The 23,864-nt window shown below is 33.6% G+C and overlaps 3 protein-coding genes across 3 annotated transcripts; 1 reads left to right on the forward strand and 2 right to left on the reverse strand.

The window, feature by feature from the left end:
* Positions 1 to 261: 261 nt before the first annotated feature.
* On the forward strand, positions 262 to 1,396 carry LOC102623984 (homeobox-leucine zipper protein ATHB-52-like). Its single transcript, XM_006469015.4, has one exon. The coding sequence runs from the start codon at positions 761 to 763 to the stop codon at positions 1,298 to 1,300; it is 540 nt and encodes a 179-aa protein (XP_006469078.2). The 5' UTR covers positions 262 to 760; the 3' UTR covers positions 1,301 to 1,396.
* A 1,805-nt stretch (positions 1,397 to 3,201) lies between these two features.
* On the reverse strand, positions 3,202 to 4,133 carry LOC102623692 (uncharacterized). Its single transcript, XM_025095470.2, has one exon. It carries the CDS (start codon positions 4,054 to 4,056, stop codon positions 3,358 to 3,360), a length of 699 nt encoding a protein of 232 aa, XP_024951238.2. The 5' UTR covers positions 4,057 to 4,133; the 3' UTR covers positions 3,202 to 3,357.
* Positions 4,134 to 12,180: 8,047 nt separating this feature from the next.
* On the reverse strand, positions 12,181 to 14,959 carry LOC102623388 (zinc finger protein NUTCRACKER). Its single transcript, XM_006469013.4, has 3 exons — positions 14,474 to 14,959; positions 14,001 to 14,397; positions 12,181 to 13,741 (listed from the first exon to the last, which is right to left on the reverse strand). The coding sequence occupies exons 1-3, from the start codon at positions 14,595 to 14,597 to the stop codon at positions 12,796 to 12,798; spliced, it is 1,467 nt and encodes a 488-aa protein (XP_006469076.2). The 5' UTR covers positions 14,598 to 14,959; the 3' UTR covers positions 12,181 to 12,795.
* Positions 14,960 to 23,864: the final 8,905 nt, after the last annotated feature.

The raw sequence follows: 23,864 nt of genomic DNA on the forward strand, positions 1-23,864 counted from the left end.
ACAAGAATAATAGTAGGTCAGGCTTATTTTACCTTGTTAAATGATATTTTTTTTGTAATTAACATGGAAAAATAAATCCTAGTGTACATTTGTTTTTATCAATGTTCTGTCAGATTTTTCAATTTAAATATCATTATTTATAAGTCCATTACAAAACCTTCACAAATTATGCATAATAACTTATAGATTAGGATTTAGAGCAATGAATCATTAGAAAGAATTTATTTTCATTTTTTTTTATTTCTCTTGCTTGACATCTGTTGATTTGGTGCTTAACAAAAAAATCAGCTTAGTATCAGTTCGAAATGGACAACCATTTCGACCTACTGCCGAGCAGTAAGAAAACTGAAGCGCCGGGAGAGGATACTTCTTTTGACAAGACAAGCATCAGTCCTGTACACTTAACGTGACATATTCATTAAGAGGCTGCCAAAATGGTGGCGGTGCCCAAAAGCATATCACATGTCTGAAATTTAGTAAATAGATATGGCTATTGTAATCTTTTAGAACCAAGCTGTTAGCATGAAGCAGGCTTCACATTAATTAGGGGCCCCCGATGACAGCCCCTCAGTTTTGACCCTCTGGGACCTCCTTTTCCATGCTTGCGTTGCGACTATGGCCTCTCACTGGCATAATCATCAAGATTCAAGCAATTACCCAAGCGACTTTTTCGTACAAGTCTAAAAGAGAGCAAGCTTCAAGCTCTCTCCACCCTTCCCAAAAGTTCAATAATCTCAAACACCACATGTAAAAGCCAGAAATGGATCTTCAGTTCAGTTCAGAAAACCGACAGCCATCCAAACTAAGCAGAAAACGGCTAACCCAAGATCAGGTCAGGCTCTTGGAGACATGCTTCAATGCAAACCAAAAGCTCCAAGTAGACCGTAAACTTGAGCTTGCTCGCAGACTAGGCCTTCCACCGAGACAGATTGCTGTCTGGTACCAGAATAGACGTGCCCGGGAGAAGATTCATACTATAGAGCTTGACTACAAGACCATCCAGCAAGAGCTAGACAATGTGTTGGCAGAAAATAGAAAGCTCGAACAAGAAGTTGGGATGCTTAAGCATGAGCTGAAAAAGTCTCAACAGATGCTACTGGCATCAAATCCTTCTGCCACTCTTCTGCCTTCTGTGTCAACATCTGGTGACAATGATCTCACCAGCTCAAGCTCGCCACTCAACATGACCTGTAATTGGGAAGATACAGGGCTATTGCCAATGGATGAGCTATATTCTTGCCTCATTCGCCCTCAAGGCCAGCCAGAGAATCATAGCATGAATGATCTTTCTATAGTATGATGAATGAAATGATCTATTATAAAATGTAATGAAAGTTTTTCTAAGTTTTTTGAACACTACATTGGAGTTCTGTGTTTGGAGAAAAGTTCTATTCAACATTTACTCTCAAAATTTGCCATAACACTACAACAGTCATAATATTTTATTGATACAATTCAGTTTTCATGGTTCTGACTACGACTTTTATTAACTTCTGCTCCAAGAACATCTTTTCTCAAATATTCAGCTGGAAATTTGAGCCATTTATAAGTAGGAATTTTATTTTTGTTTCATAGACGATGGATTCTACAGAATTTCCATAACACAACCATAGACCACAAGCATTCAAGCTGGTATTGTAAAGCTGCTGTAACTATTAGTTACATTATTCATAATGCTCTGTTGTTCTGCAGATTGTAATTCTTTTACTTTGGATGGATTATGTATGTCATCATTCAGCAACTATGTCAAAAGTGAAGAGTCTATCTAATTGGTGAGAAACCTCAGGTTGCTAAACTTCCTGTTCCAATTGGGACAGCCTGGGGTCAGGGGAGAGAAGATTTGAGTAGCTCATCAAATCATTTGATTGAACTTACTATTGTCTCTAAACAAGTGCTGATGCAAGAAAGAGATTAAGTGGGACCAGTTTTGGTTGCTGAGACAATCAAACATGACAAATCTTTCAAACTGGCCAACTTATTATAAGTTTTAGACCTGGAAAATGAGCCATCAAATTTGACAAGAGTACATGCACTTTCTAGATCTAATCTTTCATAATGTTACACTTACAGGTAGAAGAAATGAGGATTCAACATTTATAATAACTTGCTGTTCAAGTTCAAGTGACCTACATTAACTGTTACGGATCTATTTGGCTATCAACAAATAAAACAAGGACATTATTCTAATGCGAAATATGCAAATACAGCATATTTAATCCACTCAAAGAAAGTGTGAGATTTACATCTAAGCACAGACAAGAAAAATAAAGGTACTAACAAGCATATGATATGTGTCTGCATGCGTGCAAAGTTCCCAAAAAAAAACAGTAGCTGTTTATTTTTGGTGCAAAATAATTAATCAATAATGGTAGATATATCACGCTTTAGCGTGATGCACGCCTAACCTGAAATTAGGTGGTCCAATTAAAGCTGTACTTTTGTAGAATTTGCCAAGACAAGTATGCTGATCCCATTAATTAGCATGGACCTACTGAGGCCTAGAAATTGTTATACTTGAATAAAAATGTAAAGAAATAGAGCCCACTGGACAACTACTAATGAAGAAATATATTTCATAAGATGTATTCTCATTCCGCACATTCCCTTTCTGAATTTTTGAGGCAGATTATAGAAGAGTATTAGAAACTTTAAAACTAAGACAGAACAAATTCCGAGAGACTGAAGAAAAGAATTTGGACAAGCTCAGCTGATGTTACTTGAACAAACTAGCATTTAAGACTCTTACAAGCTTCATAAATGGAATCCATGCACTAATATCAAATAGGCATCATTTTTGAGATTGTGCAAACGCCGGTTAACGTTACTCAGGGCGATGTCTCCTTCATGCAAACTTATACAAACCGTAATGTGTAAGGCCATGAACACCTCCCCAATGATCTAATGTCAAGAACTGCTGGATAAGCATGCGTCCACTTGATTTAGATCCAAATTCCATATTTACTTCTGCAGGATTATTGTAACTTTCCTTCTATCACTTCACCTCTTAGATTTTCATAACGCTAAGATTCACTGACCCTACTCCCAAGACATCATCTATACCACGTACAATACAGCAATGCTACGGCACATTCAAAGATGGTTATTAAGAACAGTCTATTAACACCAAAAGCTAAAAAAAGAACTTCAGAAGAAAAACTAAATTCTTCAATCACCATGATATAACACACACACTTTTCAACATTTTCCAAATCCCACATCATAATTGTACTATTCTATTTCACTAAACGTTTACAGAGTTCACAAGTAGATATATTAATCATAATTAAATTACTCGTATTGCAATCAAATCATATTCAAAGTAACCAAACAAAAATTAGAACTTTTCGTTACCAAATTTTACTCTACATTCTCCTCCTCCTCCTCCTTCTTCTTCTTCCTCAAAATATAAACATCAGTTTCTTCGTATCCATAATCAGGATGCAAATCTTCATGAGGTACTTTCTCAATCAAAAAAACCTCTGCACACATTTCCCAAAACAACTTATGCGCTTCAGGGGACCTCAACTGGTACCCCAACAAAACGACGCCGTCGTCCGCCACAAGCGCCTCCATGGCACGCACCAGCTGGGCCGCCGACTCCTCGATATAGACCACGTCGGCCGCGATCACCAAATCGAACGGCGGCTTCAACGCGTTGATCTGGTCCTGATTGTTCCAGTACAGAACCGACGTCTTTAGGGATTTGTTCAGCACGGGCTTGTTGCGCTTGAGGTTGTGTTTGAGCGCAGGCATGACGGGGGAAATGTCGGTGAGGACGATGTCGGCGAGGCCGAGGAGGTAAAAAGCCATGCCGGCGGCTCCGCAGCCTGCGCCGAGTTCGATGGCGCGGCGGCGCGTGGAGTGGAAGTCAAGGAGGTGAGAGTAGGGGTTGGTGGCGGTGTTGGGGAGTGGGGCCCAGCGTTCGACGAATTTGGCGAGGACTAAAGAGCAAGGCCAAACGGAGGTGCCGACGTGCATAGAGCCGTTGTCTTGTTGGATTGAGAGGAGAGCATCGCGTATTGGCAGCTCTATTACTGGTGAGTCCGTGAATTTCATGCTGTGCTCTCTCTCGATTGTTCCTCTGCTCTCTCTCTCCCCACTGCAGAGACTGTGAGGCGTGAGCGAGAGCGCTCCTTCTCTCTTCTGTCTGTCACTATCGGGGACTTGTTTGATACAAATGGAAAATATATGGCCTAATTTGAAAAAATGTTAAACTTTAGAGATCCAGATGTTATTGTTCTTCAGTTATGAAATTGGGCTTTGTATCTTGGGCCTAGTTTTTGGGCTGGCGACCCAACTGTAATGACAATTGCCATCGAGGCCCAACCCAGTTGATATCTTGTAAACCCTAAAACGTATATTGATAATTTGATATGCATCATGAGATATGAGACGCTGCTGCCGAAGACTACCTTCAAATATGGTTGGCAAATTGCGGGTTTGGGCTGGATTTTTTTATTGTCATTAAGTCTAAACCCGTCTAAGTTTGGGTGGGCTGGGCTTGAGCCAGGCCTAGACAAGCTTGGACTTTCATAAATTTTTTATTTTTTTTTTGTAAAACAAAAAAAAAAACTAATCTAATATTTGTGGGGCAACTTCTTCTTTATCCTATACAAAATTAAAGGAGATAAGATATTAGATTAATGAAATTATATCATCAAATCTGTCAGCTTGTTCTAAACTCTAATATCATCTAAAGAGTTCTATACTGTAAAAGAATTTCTAAAAATATAAAACATTTTCTACACCATAATCTGATAATATTTTTCTAATAAATTAGAACATTTTTTACACCATAATCTCATAGAATTTTTCTAATAATTAATAACATTTTCTACATAATTTCATAATATTTGTCTAAAGATACAAAACATTTTCTAAACCATAATCTCATAATATTCTACAATGTAAAATTTGTCGATAATTCAACCATAATGTGATGATATTCTACTGTGAGTTGGTGATGGTTTGTTGGTTCGGGTCGCAGTCGCCTGGGTTTGCTGCTGCTGCACCGCCGCGTGGGTTAGCTGCTGTTGTGGGTTTGAGTGGGCGCTGCTACGTTGCACGACTGGTGCTACTGGGTTGCTACAACGGCGTTGCATGCTGCACTTGCAAATGCATCTCTCGAACTCATTCGACGATAGATGAACGATGGTGGCTGTGATCGCTGGTTCGATGTAAGGCAATAAAGGTGGCTACCGGTAGTTGTTGCTTGATTGCTTCACTTGGTATGGGTGGGTGAGTGTGAATCGTATGAGAGAGGTAGAGAGCAATGAGAGCGGCAGAGGAGTGAGGGGAGGCAGTTTTAAGGATTTAGGCTATATTTGGAAGGCAAGATTGTATTGGATTAACTTTTAGGATTATATTGGGTTAGATTATATTGGATTACATTGGATTAAATATAGTATTTTTTTTTGTTTGGTGCATGTCCGATAGGTTTATAATAGTGTTATCCTATGTTTGGCATTTTACCGAATTGGATGATGATGATGATGATGATGATGATGATGATGATGATGATAATAATAATAATAATAATAATAATACTAATAATAATAATAATAATAAATATGAAAATTAAGTGAAATGCACTATGCTTAAATTTTGACAATAACTTTTGAATAAAATTTGCCTTCTATAAATGAAATCAATTAAAAAAAACACCTGATTCAATAATATTCCACATCTCAATATGTAACGACCTATATAAACAATACTTCCACTATATAACATTATCGAAAAATATAAATTCCACAAACTATAAAGCAACAATTCAATCTAAATAAGATACAATTTCTCATATAATATATTTAATTACATAAGAGAACAACAAAACAACTATTTATAAAGTATTTGATACATCATAAATGTTCATCGTTAAGCCACTTTAACATGTGATTAAATACTTACAAAAAGATGGTGGGTATCATTTGTGAAAAACATTTTAAAATCACCCACAAACAAAATATAATTCATATGATTAGTTATAAAAAAAGATGTCATCATCAGGTTCATAGACCTACCATATACGGTTAATCTTTTGTACAAAAATGATCCCAAAATACCACCCTTAATCAATCATCATATAAAAAAAGGATTTCAAAATACCACCCCTAATCAATCATCATATACAAAAAGGATCCCAAAATACCAACCTTAATCAATCATCATACCCACCTAAGATAAGTTCTTTAAGAAACTCCTTTCTTTCTTCATCATTTCACATTATCCTAAATATTTTTGCTTGTTCTGGTTGTTTTAGTAACATCTTTTACATCCTAACTCTTTGATGTAGTGAAATGTTCATTTTTATCAACATGTCAGGAACAACTTGTGAATTGATACTTTCATTTGATAGCTTACCAGCAAGATTATTCACATTTTAATTTGACTTTTCAATCACGTCCTGAAATATGTATGCAAAATTTTCCTAGCTTCTAACCAATAGATCAGTTGATGTAGCCCGTTTCCTTTTAGATGATTTTGTTTGACCTTGGTCATTGACATGGGAGATAATCCTTCACCAATCTCATACTCAGCTTCAAGATTGTTTTCATTTTCATTCTCTATCATGTCAACAAGAGTTTCAGCTCCTTTCCTAGTAGCACGATCTTTTCTAAAAATATATGCAAGCCTTTCATATATAAGAAATGGTTTGTTCCTCCACCCTTCAGCATTTTACGGTGATAAAATGAAGGAAAAAAAACAAGAATTTTGTCAATTACTAATGGTCACTAGAAAAAAAAATTCACTTACACATAGGATTGCCATGCCTCATCACTATCAACTTCAACACACTTTTTTTCATCATTCCAACCAAAGCCACTTGTGTTAAGCATATCAAGCACTACCCTATAGCTGTTCTTCAATTTTTTTCATTTTTGATTTCACGTGTGGGCTAGCTTTTAGGCCAGCATTAGGAAGTAGCTTTGCCAATTGTTCTTCAATATGCCTATTAGCACCTGGTTTTAGTTACCCACAATCAACATGAAATTCCTGTGCTACCATTTCCTCCAATATATTCAGCAAAACTTCTTCTTCTTCTTTTGTCCACGCACGTCTTGTCCCCTTTTTATCCTTTTCATTATTTTGATTAGTGCTTACACCATCCATCCCTATATAAGAATAATAATTCATGTATTAAAGAGAAAATATACATTCACAAAGAAATAAGATATCAAATAATGGGAATAGATGAGAATAATGAAAAAAAATAAGCATTATAAAAATAAAATAACTTATTTTTATAAAACATAAAAGTGTTAAATCACATGACATTACATAATAACAAAATACAAAGTTCAAATACAATTAAAAACTTAAACTGAAACTTTAAATTCCTCTATTTCGCCTCCAATCGTTAAACATTTGTAATGCTAAATTATCCCTCCATGCAGTCCACTGCTCAGATGATGATACTTAGCTAATGGTTTCATAGTCCTCCTAATTGTTAGCTAAAGGTTTCACGGTCCTCCGAATTGCTACTAAGGTCAAAGTCGTCTATCTCACCCTTCATTGGATCAACTGACATTTCCCTCCTAATAAGATTATGTAAAAGGCAGTAAGCAATTATTATTCTACATTGTGTTTTTAAGAGGATAGAAAGATGGACTTCGTAAGATTATCCAACGCATCTTAAGAAGTCTAAAATATCGTTCTATTACATTTCTTGTTGAAGCATGCTTCATATTGAAATACACTTAAAAATTAACAGGAGTACACCCATCTCTCCACTCTGATAAATGATATATTGTTCTTCTATATGGTGCTAAAAATCCTTCACCATTTGTGCACCCAGCATCCACAAGATAATAACAACCTAAACATTGAGAATGTGAAATAGGATTAATAAAAATTTAATTAGTTTAGGGCTGACTATTCTAAATCTATTAAAATAGTCTTACCAGTTGAAACTTTTAATCCATTTTCCCTATATATCGCATCTCGAAGTACTCTAGAATCAGAAACTGAATCTTCCCATCCCGGTAACACAAATATAAACATCATATCTTGTGAACAAACCCCCAAGACATTTGTTGCAATTTCACCTTTTCTTGTTCTATATCTTAGTTTATTAATTTCGGGTACTCAAACCTTGATGCAGGTTCTATCTAATGCTTTCAAACAGTTCTATATCAACAAAAATTATTAGATTGATTAACACTAGTACATAAGGTCATGTTATAATTGTAAATGACATCTTAAAATTTAGGTACAACATACTTTGAAAAATTTCCATCTACCATATGTGCAATGTTCAGGCACATGTTCTGGAGATTTTAACAAGATGTATTATAGTCGCAAAACTCCATTAAGAATAGAATTTAAAAAATCTACTAATTGTCTCTCTAGAATACTTGAAGTGATTATTAATTGTTCGATTTTTTACATGATGTGCAAGTACATGTTGAAATGCAAGTTATGCAACCCAAGAGGGGGGGGTGAATTGGGTTTTTAAAATTTATACAATACAATTCGCACAACAATTTAATCTATTACCTTAATCAAATCAAAAACAATAAATTCAATCAAGCACAATATTAAAAGAGTAAGGGAAGAGAAAACAAACACAATGATTTTTACGTGGTTCGGCTATCCCCGCCTACGTCCACGCCTCCAAGCTCACCCGGCTTGAGAATTTCACTATCCAAGCCTCTCAAGGCTTCAAATGTTTACAATTGACTTCTAAGGTGTCATTGGACCTTTACAACAAGAGATTAGTAATTAATTAAATTAATCTCTTGAGCTTCTCAAATGCTAAATCATGCATCAATTAAATCATACCGGCTTTACAAGAATTTATCGTACTAATTTGTCCGTTGAGCTCTAAACTTTATTCTTGATTTCGCCGTTGTCCGTTGAGTGTCTTAAGCTTGATTTCACTTGATTTACTTGCATAAATATTACCCTTCAAAAACTAGTGAAAATGTGAAATACAATATCTATTAAATCATTTAATACATATGTTTATTATCATCAAAATTACATTATGTATAGCCCTTTAGGCTAACACATGTAAGAACATACAAACTTGCTCATCAACAGAAAGTACACTATCCATCTTCAACCTCCCATCACTATGAAATAGTTCATATAATAACCAAAAAGTTCTTCTATACATCCTAAGTTGATTCACACATTTTATATCATCATTGCCTATCATGTTATCTAGAGTTTAAAGACAAGTTTGATGCCTAGCAAAAGTGTGATTCTTGAGCACATATTTTTCATGAAAGCTTGAAATTATATGGTGCAAGATAACAACTATCATAATGTAGACAGCCGACTTCTATTTGTGAAACTCGTTTGCAAGTAGGAATAACAAGATTTGTATTTCGTTCATATCTATTCATCATAAGGTTTGTAATTATGTAATTAAAAATAAAATAAACAAAATAGAGCAGCGGACAATCAATAACAAATGTGTGCATGTGATGATACATGGGTAATGTGGAACATGTTATCCATGTGCATATATATTATAAAAACCCACCAAAAGCCGTATAGGGTGAATGGACTTTCAATCCTTGCTTATATAAAGTAAAAATAATTTAATTAATTTTCATAATCAAGCACAAATTGGACAGTGCACTTGACATAGTGGAATAAAATTAGGCAAGTGACATGTCTTCATAATTCAGTTAATTAAAAATAAAATAAAGAGAATAAAGTAATGGACAATTGATAATAATAAGACCCAAATGAAACAAAATTGCTATGAGGAGAAAAATAATAAAAACCCACCAATAGCCGAACAATATATATTAACAATGCAAAAATTAAAGGAATGTTATTGTAAGTTTGGAAAAGGTAAGCAAAATAATTGAGATTTAACTAGGGAAAGCATGTAGATTCACTTACTGATCGAAGGAGAAAGGTGAGTTTTCAATTCTTGCAACCAAGCCAACTACAAAAGAAAAAGGAAAAAAAATCAATTTTAAGATCCATACTTGAAGCCCCAATTTAATTGGAAGATAAGAACTAATTCAAATAATATTTTGAATACCTTTGATTGTTGCTCAGATAATCTAAAACATTTTTTGGAGAATCAAGATTTGTTGAGTAATAAAGATGTGAGTGCTCTGCATTTGATTGAGAGTAATTCTAACTGGGTTTGCTTTCGACTTGATGAAAGAGAAGAGAGGATTGTAGTTTCACTATATTTTTTATCCAAGATAAACCCACCTAAAAAAGGGGATTAATAATCCCAAGATTATGGGATAAAAAATTGGGCTTATTTTTTAATCTTTACACCCAAACACGGCTTTGGATAGGATTAATATTTTTAGTCTTAAAAATTAGTCTTATCTCGCCTTTATCCCAGCAGCTAGACATAGCCTTAGGTTTCAGTTGCTTTGTTTGTTTGTTTTTTCTTCATTTTTTTTCAATTTTAACTTTTTGATTTTACATATAATAAAGCTTAGGCTTCTTAGAGGTCCTTAATCAGGGCCATGATACATGAACTTTGTATTTTATGATCTCTTATCCATAATTTTATCCCACGGGCCTGGGCTTGGGTCGGCTCGGATTTTTTTGTTAACCCTACCTTTCACCTCAATTAAAGGTAATAGAAATTTTTATTTTATTTTATTTATTTATTTATTAATAGAATTTTCTAACCTATTATATTGATATATTGTCACACGAAAAATTTAAACAAGTTACACTAACTAGCGCTCACACAAAAATAGTAATTAATTAAAGTATAAAAAAAACTTTGTTATGTGTAATTGCACATCTGATATAGGGTGTGTTTATGATTAAGGTTGGGTAGCTATAACTTAAAAGTTACAACACTAAAATGTTTGGTAAATACTAGCTGCTATAACTTGAAAATTATCTTAATATGATTTTCTCTTGTATGATGAAAAATCTACTATATCTTTAATAATTTTGTCAAAATTATTATTAAAACAAGATATTCACTATACACTATTAACTTTTATTTTATAATTACAGTTTTTTTCTACAACAGCTGTAGCTTAAAAGATACAACACCTCAATCTCACACAGGTTCATAGTAGCGTTAAGTGATTACTTATTTATCGTTTCATTTACATACCGTGAATAATTTCATATCTTGCTTACATTATTTGATGACCTAACTTACACTACAAATATAAAGGAAAATGTTATAAATATTTCTGTTTTGATAAGAAAAAATACAAATGTTGCCATACTCCATCTTCGCTAATATTGCACACACTTTATAAAGCATTGATATTTAGACTAAAAGGTGATTTTTTTTTTTTTGGTTTTCGGTGAATTAATTATTTAAAAAAAATCACCCAAAACGATCTCATTTCGGGTGAATATATATATATTTTTTGGTCACTCTTTAGTACACTTACCATTTTTCCACCTTATAATATGTCGAAGGGTTGATCGAAATAATTGACATTACTTTGAAATAAAGGCAGAGTAGTTTCATCCACATTCTCTAGGACTTGGATCTAGGAGCATATGAGCCAGAAACTAAAGCTCCTTTTTCTTTTATCACTTGAGCGTGCGAGTTTTTCGCATTTGGAAATTAAAAGGACCCCCACTGAGGCCACCGTGTTTTTGGCACCGGCCGAAAGCTAGACATTATAACACGGTCAGTGTCGACTTGATCATGACTTGCGTTCGTTAAATTTTCTTCTCTCTCGGCATACATAGTGTCCCATATTTTGATCATATTGACTTTAAGGCTAGTTAGCTTTTTTCTGTTGCTATGTACATAATCATTAGTTTTGAAATTATTCATCAATCATGTTTATAAAGCACTAAAATGTGACACAAAATCGAAAATTAACACTGATATTGCATGCAACATACTTTCCCCGTTTCCTTTAATCTTTATACTTTCCTTCTTTTTCTTTTGATGATCTTTATTTTAATTTTTCATGCCTGTACTGTACTAACTACCATACGCGGAGTTCAGTGAAAGGCGGATAAGTGTCGCAGCATACATAGTAATTAAAAGCCAAATGCTTTCCTTGTGGGTTTTACTTGGCTAATCAGAAAGCTGCAGCTGTATCAGGATCACTCACGTATGATTAATTTTACAGTCGTCCTTGATAAAACGAGTGCCTTCATTTATTAACTGGATTTATTAACAAGCTAGTGAAGCTTAATTTTTGAGCAACCACATGAATTTATCTTCAAACGGAGAAGTCAAAAATAGGATGAAATGGGAAATTAAAAAAGTATGAAACAGATAGTTTTAGATAAAAACATCAACGTGCTTTGCTACATACATATATTTCCATGTAATATGACTGGCTTGCAGTTATATTACAAGAGTGCTTAATTAAGTAGTGATAGAGAAAAGGTAAGAGTTTATTTTAAGGAACAAGGCTAAGTAAAGCCTATGGTACGTACTAGAATATCCAGCCTTTTGCCACTGGAAATATTCTCTAAAACCCAGTTGCGCTAAGACACTACAACCTCCACATCAGAGATGAAACATTGCCAAAATATAGCAATAATGGAGCTCAAAAGTGCCTCTATGCTTTGCCCCCACCACTTCATCTCCCTTTTTATCAAAAATAAAAGCCACTATTTTAAAGGGATCCGCTTTCAGGTCAGGGTTCAAGAGAATATGCATGGATCATCTCTCTTCAACTCATTCAATATACATTTTTTTTTTTAAGCACAACTTTTGTATCTCCCATCAAGCACTCAATGCCACCTTTTCTTCCCTGCAAAGTTTCATAATACTAAATTCGATTCTATGTCTCACCACCACTTTATTGTCAACTTTGATTTAATCCATTTGAGGAAATATTCAACTCATGATTTGTGCTGATATTATCAAATCCAGCCGTTGATGGATGATGGGTGGCAGCTGATGGCTTGCACACCAACACCCAAGAAGTCTCTTGTTTGTCCTCCAGCACTCTCTGCTTGACGGTCACTCTGCAAGTGCCGGCGTTTAGCCGGCGGCGGCATTTGTAGCTGACTCAAACTCGAGATGTCACTAGCTGATGATATTTCAACATCGTTTCCAAGATGACGATCAGCTATTGCATTTGAACAATACATTAATCCACAATATTTGTTACCATCCTGAACTTGATTAATATTGCTACTACACTTGAATCCCAAACTCCCTAAGAATAACGAGGGATCGGTTGATGCTGAACCAATCTGTGCAGCTTTCTGCAGCAAAGCTGTGGCTGACATATTCGCGGCAGCTGCTGCTGCTTGTGTTTGATGGGTGGTTGTCTGTTGTTGTTGGGAACTATACAAGGATGGAACGTTAACACTCACAAGCTGATGATGGTGACTTGCAGTTGCAGCAGCTTCCTTAACACCTGTTAATGGAAGTGAAGCGCTTGCTATTGCCGGGGCTTCAGCAGCATTATTTGAAGACTGTTTATTATTACCAAACACCCAATTGAAATGATAATCCGACGGTGGAGGATGGTCACCGTACATGGCTTCTGAACTCACAGAACCAAGTTGTTGAATTTCCGTGAGATTGCTGCCTACTGTTTCGTGGCCTTGGGATCCCGGGGCCATCCACAGCGAGAGACCTCGCCTCGTTTGGTCAATAGTTTCATCAGCACCACCGCCGGGGATTGGCTTGAAAATTGAGGAAAAATGTTGTGCCACGCTAGGTCCTAATGGAGTCCCCATGAAATGATAACTGATACTGCCATTGGCCAAGCTGTTCATGCTAGATGCTGCATTTACTCTAGCAGTTTCTTCAGCTAAGGCATCACAGAATGCCCTATGCGTGATAAAGCTATCTCGCCTGTGCCCAAACAAAATCCATACACAGTAAATCAGTTTATAAAATAAGCAAAAAAATATAAACTTTTGAATACTAATAAAACCATTTTATCTCTGTGTTCATACACTATAAATACTTTTAATTACAACCACAAAGATCACTTTCATGCTTCAGCATTTCTGCTTTCTTGATTACCGCTTTTTTATTTTGTCACACAGACAAAGGACCTATTACACATACATATATGGTAAAAGCTAATGTAGCAATAATAATACATTACCGTGAAAATACTGTTCCACAGTCACATTTGTATTCCCTGGTGCCGCAGGTTTTAGAGTGAGCTTTCCAGTCGGATTGCACAGCGTATCGCTTTGAGCACTTCTCGCACTTCCACTTTTTCTCTCCGTGCTTCCTACAAAAGTGCTTTTTGATACCTGTGAGGTCACCGAGAGCCCTAGAAGGGTGGTGATGGACACAAGTCTTTTCGGGACAGACATAGACTCGCTTTCTTACTTCCTTGCTAGTCCTTTGCTTCAGCTTCCACGGCAGATTATGCCCACGCCGGTGAAGCTGCAGATTCTGATCTCTTTGAAATCCCTTGCCGCATATTTCACACAAGAATCTGTTGGTCGCCATGAGAGTCTTGGGCGACAAGGCTATGACTTCAGCTTCAGGATCTGTTAAACAAGAACAGTTTTAGACAAATTATTATCAAGAAGCAATAAATTAAGCTCTATGAATTACAAAGCTTGCCTGGAGTTCCTGGAAGGTTTCTCTTCTTCTTTGCAGCAGTATTAGGAGGATTATTGGATCCAGCAATAACTGAGTTTTGAACAAAACCATTTGGAATTGTGTCTTCGGGCATCTTATCTAACATGTTTCAAAGGGTTTGGTTTTTGTTTTTGTTTTTTGTTTGCTCTTCTTTGTTGACCTATAATCTATGAGAAGAACCAAAGAAAAAGATAATTTGTCAAAAGGAAATTTAGGATTGTAATTAGAAGAAAACCCCAAGAGAGAATAGGGTAATTTATATCATGAGTATGAACCCTAACAACACAAGCTTAGCTTATATTATAAGCAAAGAACGGATCTCTCATCTCTCTCTATAAAATGCTGCAGTCATTTTAATATAATAAAAATAATAAAAACTAATATTTTGTGGGAGGCGGTGAAAAGTTAAAGTTGAGAGATGGAAATTAAGTGAGAAGCTGGGGAGGGGAGGTGGGCAACCCCCAGAAGAAGGAAAAAATTAAAAAAAACACACACACACACACACACACACATACGCACAAAGGTGCATGATGACACATATGATGATGTTGAAGAAAAGCTAATCTCCATGCCTTTCCCATTTGGAATGATTATCCCATAATTTGTTTGCTTTTTGTGTCCTTAATTAATTTTCTAATATCTGTTCCTTACAATCCAACGATTTGTTTAATTAATTAATTAAATACTTTTGTTTTAGGATAAAATATTTGACCATTTGAATATTTCCAATAAGTAACACCGCGCAAAATAAATTAACGTCATCCTTTGTCTCCATTCTAGCTATATGATATAGATTAATTGTCCACTACCAACTGAATTTCATTGTTTGTAATAATCTTTCGAGTCAAGCTATTCCTCTGGTAAATAGAATAGGGACCTTATGTTGATTTGAGCTGTTTTGAACTTTTATGATTTAATTACTTTTAAATTCGTATCTAATAACACTTATAACATAACTATACATTTTGCTCAGCATAGCTCAAATATGCATGAAATTCAGGTCTTGGTAACGAAGAATAGGTATTGAAAGTGAAGTTAAAATATTAAAAATATATTAAAAGAAGTGGCATTTCCACAATATTCATATATATTTGCAAGACTCATTTGACCATTGTGTATTGCATTGCTATTATGGAGATTTATATAAGAGTAATAATATAGTCACAAACTCTTGTACAAACTTATTTTGTACAAACTGATGTGATGTGATAAAATTAGTTAAATTAAATATTTTTTGATTCAATTGATTTATTTTTATTATTTTGTATTTTCATTTAACCAATGAATTAATGGCAAATCAGTTTGTATAAGAGTTTGTGGCTGTATCATCACTCTTTATATAATTAGGAAGTTGGATAGTGGCTCAATCATAAAACATGTTACAGCTGGAACAATCAAGGTGTTGTTCTTTTTTTTTTTCCCTCCTTTGTTGAAAAGAAAATACTGTAGTTGCGTATTAAAGGTGTCGTGTGCTTAACAGAACACAAAACTCTTGCTAACTTCAAGTTACGTACAATTAAATTGACCAATATTCACGCACTAGTTTCCCGCAAGGAAAGTATTTCTTTTTTATTTCAATCAATATTGTCAAGCCAAAAAGCATAAATCAAAACACTTGCGTTTTTCATTTCTTTCGTGTTTGTCAAAGATGGCCATCTATTCTTACTCTTTATTGTCATTTTCCACAAAAGTAAAATTTTTCTCTGGTTTCTGGTTCGGTCAAATGAAAGTAAGAAGACATTTTCCTAAGAGATTTTGAACCGATTACATGTTTATCATAAGGTCATGATTTTCTTTTTGACTCGGTTGAAATCAAACGATAAGATTTTGGACCTGTCTATGGTACAGATTCTGCAACAAACATCTCCCGTCATCCCACCATCCGATTGTCTATTGTTTAGTTTCTCACTCCACATCCAACCACATCCAACGGCTGATGGTGCTGTCTGTAGCTTACAGATTCTGTAAGCTAGTCAAGTCCTAAGATTTTGAGTAACTTGGTTGTCTTACAAAATCTGTCATGCACGTGCCCCATCTGTCAAAGAAGGTAAAATCCAAAGGAAACGACGAAACCATACACATAAAAGGGAATAATCGTCCGGATGACAGTGTGGCCGTGGATCTTCCCACCTTACATTGACTAGATTTTGTTACCCACTTGCCTCTTTAATCTTATTAATATTACTGCTAGTAGCTCAAATAATACAACTTAAACTGGATTCTTTTTCATTAATATAAGAAAAAGTGGGCAAGTTTGATTGGTAGGTCTTTCTTTGAATGGTAGACGATGATCAACTTTATACTTTTTCTAGTGATTGATCTTTTTTTCTTTACTTTTCTTTTGATCGATTTTACAGATTTCTATTTGATATGTTTGAGATTTGATCAATCATACCATAACTTGAATTGGGACTGTGAATTTTATGAAAAAATTTGAATTATTTTTTAATGTTTTGGTGAACCTGTGTAAGAGAACTTTATTAGGACAAAGAAGTAATAATACAGCAAAATTATATAGCTAACTCTTGGATGGTGTGAGTGAACTTGAAATGCATTCTAAACAAATTTAAAAAAGAATGACTATGCATTCTCGAGGCTCTCTTAAGGAAGGCATAGATGTGAAAGATGCCACATGGTTTTAATTAAAATAAGAGAATCTATAATGAACCTTTGAAAATTTAATCTCTTGCGCTAATTAAGATATAATAATTGTGGGAGAGATTAGCCAAAGTATAGGGAACGGGTTAAAAGACAGCGAGCTGACAAAGGCAGTGAATTTTTGGAAGTGTGAGCAGTCGTCTCCTTGCGGGCTGACTTTTCCTGCTAACCGTAATCATAATCTAATGATGTTCTTGCTTTCTAAATTTGTTTAGTATAAGTTTTTTGGAGTTTTGCTGTTGAACTGTGGCGGCACCAGAATATTCTCTCCTTCTCCAACACATCTCATAGGCCTCAACTTTCAATGAAACCCTTAGCAAGATTCCAATATACAAACCCCACAAAGTCTATTGCTTTGAGGATAAATAATAATAATAATAATAATAATCGTAGAAGTAGTTATAATAATAATAACGGCAATTAATTAATACAACTAACTTAATAATATCTAAATAATTATAGGTATGCATTTGAAATAGAAGGGGTTTAGGGAAAAGCAAAGTGTTGTCACCAAGGGTATGTTTGTTTCGTCGCTTGTCTTTTATTTTGAAAATGAAAGAAGAAGACCAGGTTATATGAATTGTTTATGCAAATTTAAACAAACCCTAGAAATTATTTACTCATTCCAATGCATAAGCAAGACCAAATACTTCAAAATAACTCCACAAAAAAACGTAGCCAGAGTCACAGACTCAACAGTTCATCATAGATTTTATTATCACTCTTTTTTCCACATATAGTTAAAATGAATGATAATTTTATTTGGAATATGTTTTGTGGCACAAATGCGCATGAAAATCCTACTGTCATGCTATCATGTGTTTAAATTATATAGCACAACATGCTACGGTCTTGCAAAGGTTACTAGTACATTACTATGTAGGTTAGATGTAATTTTTAACAAGCTATATATTTTTTAATCGCATATATTTCTTAGGTTTCAATTTCTTGTTAGAATTTTTATGTTTGATTCCTAAGTTTTGTTTAGTATTGACATTAGGTAGGTGTACCTTAAAAGTTAAACTATTAAATTATTTGGTAAATACTGTTGTAATTTAGAAAGTAAGCAAGTTGATTTTTTTTATAAGAAAAAAAAATCTTATTATTTTAAAGGTTATGTATACACGCTATCAATTATTATTTCGTAGTTACAAGCTTATAATTTTTTTTTCCCACAGAAGTTGTGGCTAATTAAAAGCTGCACCACTTCAATAACAAACAAGGCATTAATCGCATAGCAAAATGGGTTTGGTTATTTAGGAAAAAAAACTTATTAAGTGTAAATTAACATTTCAAACTTACTAATTGAAGGGTAGTTATGTCAAACTAGGGATTGACAATTAATCTTTTAGAGGGAGAGTAGTTTTTGTTGTTGAAAAATATCATAAAAGCAGAGCAGATTTAGATCTAGGAATCCATATACACAGAAACCACATGCTTTGGCTTGTCAAAGGTTAGCGAATATATGCTTTTGGGAAAAAAAAAGGGGGCTGCTTATCTTTTTTTTATTTAATTTTCCTTTCCTTTTTTCCCTTTACTTTTTATTATCTGCGATACACATGCCACAACCTAGAAGGGACTCTTTGCATTTAACCAACCGTTGCTACAAGCACAAAAAAGGCAGTGCTTTGAATATTCTTCTGAATTTTGGGTTTGCCACTTTGTTTTATTATATTGCCAAGGCTGTCTTCTGAAAAAACATAAAAAAAAAAAAACAAATATTGATGATAATGAGGAACCCAGTTAATTTCAATTATTAATTTGTAATCAAAATCAGTACATTAGTGCAATTAATAATTGGAGTATCATACAAGAAAATGTTAATTAATGTATGGATATGAGAGCAAGTTTATTAGGATCAATAGTTTTAATACTAGTGCATTATTTCATTCTATTTTATTTTATTTTGGTTCATAGAACAGTAGAATGAACACCACTCTTGATTAATTTATTTTATGTATATCCAAAATGGAGAAAAAAGAATGTGACTGAATTATGGCTGGCTGCTGTATTTAGACCATTTCCAAGATCCTGTTTGATATTTGGAATCTTTTTCCATGTTCAAATCCATATAAAAATCTTTATAAAACATTTATTATTATACACCATTTTAATTGATACAAAAATAGGGCCTCTTCCACACTTGTTTATTCGGTAGGATAAGCCTCCGGAGCTTCTAAAAGACAACATGCAAGAGTCGTATCAGGCCTTCACTCTTTGCTTTCTTTGACAAATATTGCATACTGATTTTTTACTGAATTGAAAGTACTACTACAATTACTATTGTTATTTTTTTTTCCCTTTCTTTTTAACACTCAGATATAATGCGCCATTGGCTCTCATAGTCCAGTGCTAACAACTCATTTAGAGTGAGTTCAAGTTGTGCTGCAATTACAGGATTGATCAATTTCTCTTTAAACAGGGATAGTTTATTTACCCCCTTGAAAATGGGAGTAGTTTCTTCATTTAGAAGTAGTAGTTTGAGCTGCACCATAATAAAAATGATGTCAATTAGTTCCGATCTATAAACTTATGATTATAAATTATCAACCATATCATATGTAAAGTAAAAAGCTCGTATAAGGTGTCAATTCAATTGGACCCTGATTTTCTTATAATCTAAGCTTTAACCAAGTGATAAAATTAACCCGACCATAATTCAAGGAACTGATTAATGGAAGACAAAGTACTATTCATCCAGGTCATTTGATTGAATAGTATAGGTTAGATAGAAGAGAGAAAGAATAAAGAAAAGGAGACAAGGTTCTTATTCATGATCTCCTCATCAATTAATGCAAATTTTCAAAAGCATTAAAGCATATTAACGATATCGGAGAGGACAAGTGGGTTTCGTGAAAGTTAACATCAACCATTCTCATGCAGAAGCAATAGTATTACCATATATAGAGAGTGAGAGATCATGAGACGAGATTAAAGCACGTATGTGTCACTTAGTGGACGATATTGGATTCCAATATCATTGCTCTAATTGACGAAGCCATAACATCAGTCTTTTGATCTATCTCAAAGACCTTGGTCAAATTGACAAGACAGCACAAATACTGTTTTAAAAAGATGTTACCGTCGTTTCTTAAAGTGCAATTTGCAACGCGCATGCAAAATTATTGCAGCTTCATCAGGTGTCTGTATGGCTCCGTTTGGTACTCCTTAATTTAGAATTTTATGGATAGTTACATAATTAAGTTTGAATTAATTATTCAATTAATTCTTATATTATATCGCAGGATTTGAATATATTCTCTCATAATTTAGTTTTTTTCTAATATTTAAAGGAGATTTTGACATGTGTGATTTAAATAATTTTATGAAAAAATTTAATTTACTCTTTATCTTTTCTTATAAACACAAAAACGCATATTTTGGATCAAATTCAAATTCTAGAACTAACTAAAAACAAAAAGAGCTTAACTTCTTTTTATCTTCTTCCTTCTCAATCATCATAAAAAGCAATCATAATACAATAAGGATCTACATTCAGACAAAAATTTTACCCTTCATCATCTTCACCTCTTGCCTTCTTCTTTTTATTCGCACATGTGGCTTGCAAATCCCTCTTTCATCCTTAGGGCCAGTTTGGAAATGATGTAATTTTAAAAATAATTATTGTTAGTTGTGCTGTAGAAATAATCAGTTGTAAAGAAAATCAGTTAAGTGTTTCGTAAATTTTATTTTCAAAAGTATTGTGAGTTTTGAAAACAGTTATGAACATTTGATAAATCTTACTGTTAACTGCTGAGAGAAAACAAATGCATAAAATGTACATAATGTAGGATAATATATTGATTTTATTTTTTTTATTTTTTATCGTAAAACAATTGGTAATTAAATTTATAATATAGTGAAACACATTTAATAATAATTCGACCAATAAATTGATATTAATAAATTTATATTGATGAATTATATTAAAAATTTATTAAAATATTAATTTTATTTCCAATTTGAATAAGGATAATTTTGGGTTTAGTTAATAATTTTAAGGATATTTATGGAATTCTATTAAAGGATAAAATTGATTTTCAAAATTATAATTTAAAAGTTACTCATTTTCTGCTTTTCAAAATTAACTGTAGAACATACTGATTTTGACAAAAGTAATTTTGGTTTTCTTTTACCAAACACTAAAATTAGCTTTTGGATTTCTAAAATCACTTTTAAGTCTCCTAAAAGCAATTCCAAATAGACCCTTAGCCTTTAACAATATCCAATTATCAATTATAAATTGGATTGAACAAATCAAACTTTGCTCAAATCTTGGTGGAGGTTGAAACAACGACGACAATATTATTTTATGACTTAATAGTTTTCTTGGATCAGATCAATACTTGTATCCAAAGTTAAAGTTTGAGATGAGGGAAGTAGAGTAAAAGTAGCCACAGAAACGAAGAAAGCCATAACAAAAAGGTAAAATTGAAAAAAAAAATTAATGCCAATTTGCTGTTAGGTAGTGTTTATGTATTTAATAAGGGACGATAAAAGCAAATTAAATGCCACTTCATATTGGATTTACGATTGTAGCAATCTTAGAATAATTAAGAAGACCACTACATATGCTCATGTTCATGAACAATCATTTAGCGAATGGTAATATATGTACTCATGCAATGGCATACCAAGAAGATTGATGACTCACTTTTTGGCTTGGAAAGGCAAAGTTAAAGTCTTAAAAAAAGAACCCACTATCTCCCTCTTCTCATCAAAAGTGAATCGTGAATATGTAAGCTACTTAAGTCATGATCCCTTTCAAGGGAATAGAGTAGGGACCATAATTCATTCCACGTAAAAGAGAGAGACAGAAAGCGAGCAAATAATGCCCAAAGTAAAGCATTAATTAAGCCTTAATTAATTGTAAAATGAGAATGACACAATTAATGTCCCCATCAAATTTGTGACCACTACTGAATAAGAAGCTCCACCAAGAAGCTAAGACAATAACTTATATGGTGATCGTCCACTGTTAATCATTGAATCATAATTGACAAATGAGATCGAGGAGGACACAACAGACAAATGCTTGTTCAAAACTATCTTCGATAAAGGAAGTATTCAAATATTCAAAAGAAATTAAAGGCTTCCAGTCGGTTTGTCACTAGCTATATATTAGTGTTGGCTGAATGAAAGCAGAAAAGGAAATATTTTATGAAGGAAATTTGATAAAAAAGTGATCTTTGTTGTCTAATATTTTTCCCATATTCGATGGCGATCACATTAAAAAACCACAGATATAGTCTACATCGAGCATAACCAATTAGATAGCTAGAGATAGAGATATTTACAAACAATTGTTTTGATATATAACTGTTGGAGAAACAACTGATAAGTAAGTCCAATTAGGGTCCAACAATAATATTAAATATGTGTTTTAATAACATTTTTAATATAGGCCGTAGAATTTTTTATCTGTAAGGGCGGAGCTGTCTCAGGCTAACAGGGACTCTGGCTTCTATGGACTCAAAAATAAATAAATAAATAAATATACAGTATAAATTTGAAAGTTTTGTTGCTTGACCATATAACTTTAAAAGTTTAGCACTTTAACCCAAATCATTAAATACTCTTTTTTATTTTTAATCCTAAAATATTGACCTTTATAACATTTGGCCCTCGAAATTTTTTTGTCGGCCTCTGCCGCTTCTTGTATGTTGCTATTTTAATTTTCGCTTGCACAATATTTATAAATTCTTACATTCACCAGACTGAACTAATGATTTTTTAAACCACGGATTAACTAGTGAAAAATTCGATCCTCGAAACTTAATTAAACCCATCAAGTCAAATGATGATTACTCCCTGCTGTTTTTTATGAATTGATTGAGCATTTAATTTTGAATGATACATATAAGATACAAACCTCATGTGCTGATAAAAAGTGGTGCTTTATTTCATTTTTTTTAGAGAAATCTGTAAATATTTGGCAAATGCAACTTTCTTTGAAAAATATATTTTTGATTGGGTAGGGTTCTGTTACATGCTTCCTCAAGGACCTCAACGGTACTCTCGACAGTCATTTATTATTATTATTATTATTATTATTTCACTTGTCGGATTCAAATTTGGGCATTTTGATTTGCCTCAATACTATCTTCTTGCATCGTGGGCTGGATATCCATATTTGGGGTTAAATTTAAGCCATGAGTGGTGCAATTAGTACAACTATTTTCTCACAACCCCTTCTCTCATGCAACCCATTTAATAATTTCAAATGCTAACGTCTACTCTTATAACACTACCTTCAATACCCTGAACACCCTTGTTCGCTATGATTATTAAAAAAATAAAAGTCTATATAAAGAATTAGGGTCTAATAATCGACCTGAATTTACATAAGAAAAGTGATGGGGTTTGAGAAACAAGAGGACAATAAATGTAATTTTAGCAAAATAATCCATTTTTATACGCAGGATATGGTATTATCCAAGGAGGAGTGGAGAAACTTTGGCAAAATAATGAACCTCCAACTAGAAGCAGAAATGATAATATTTTTTTTTTGTCGTGAGGAGGTTTTTTCTTTATACAAATTTCTTATTCTAGAATGCTTGAAACAGAAAAGTTTCATGACTGCTTCGATTCAATTGCATGTATTAGCATTAATGAAGCATCAAATCTAAAAAAGAAGAAGAAGAAGAAGCAGAAATAACATAGGAGATGGCGATTTAGAAAGCTTCTAAAGACAGAGATGTGTTTATAAATATTG

Source organism: Citrus sinensis, chromosome 2 (genome assembly GCF_022201045.2).
Source record: "Citrus sinensis cultivar Valencia sweet orange chromosome 2, DVS_A1.0, whole genome shotgun sequence".
Lineage (NCBI taxonomy): Eukaryota > Viridiplantae > Streptophyta > Magnoliopsida > Sapindales > Rutaceae > Citrus > Citrus sinensis.

Bases quoted from the DNA above. Each gene is read 5' to 3' on its own strand.
- LOC102623984 (XM_006469015.4), top strand. From the start codon at position 761: ATGGATCTTCAGTTCAGTTCAGAAAACCGACAGCCATCCAAACTAAGC.
- LOC102623692 (XM_025095470.2), bottom strand. From the start codon at position 4,056: ATGAAATTCACGGACTCACCAGTAATAGAGCTGCCAATACGCGATGCT.
- LOC102623388 (XM_006469013.4), bottom strand. From the start codon at position 14,597: ATGTTAGATAAGATGCCCGAAGACACAATTCCAAATGGTTTTGTTCAA. The intron at 14,398-14,473 runs GCAAGCTTTGTA...CTTGTTTAACAG, and splicing joins AAACCTTCCAGGAACTCCAG to ATCCTGAAGCTGAAGTCATA. The intron at 13,742-14,000 runs GTAATGTATTAT...GTTTGGGCACAG, and splicing joins TGTGGAACAGTATTTTCACG to GCGAGATAGCTTTATCACGC.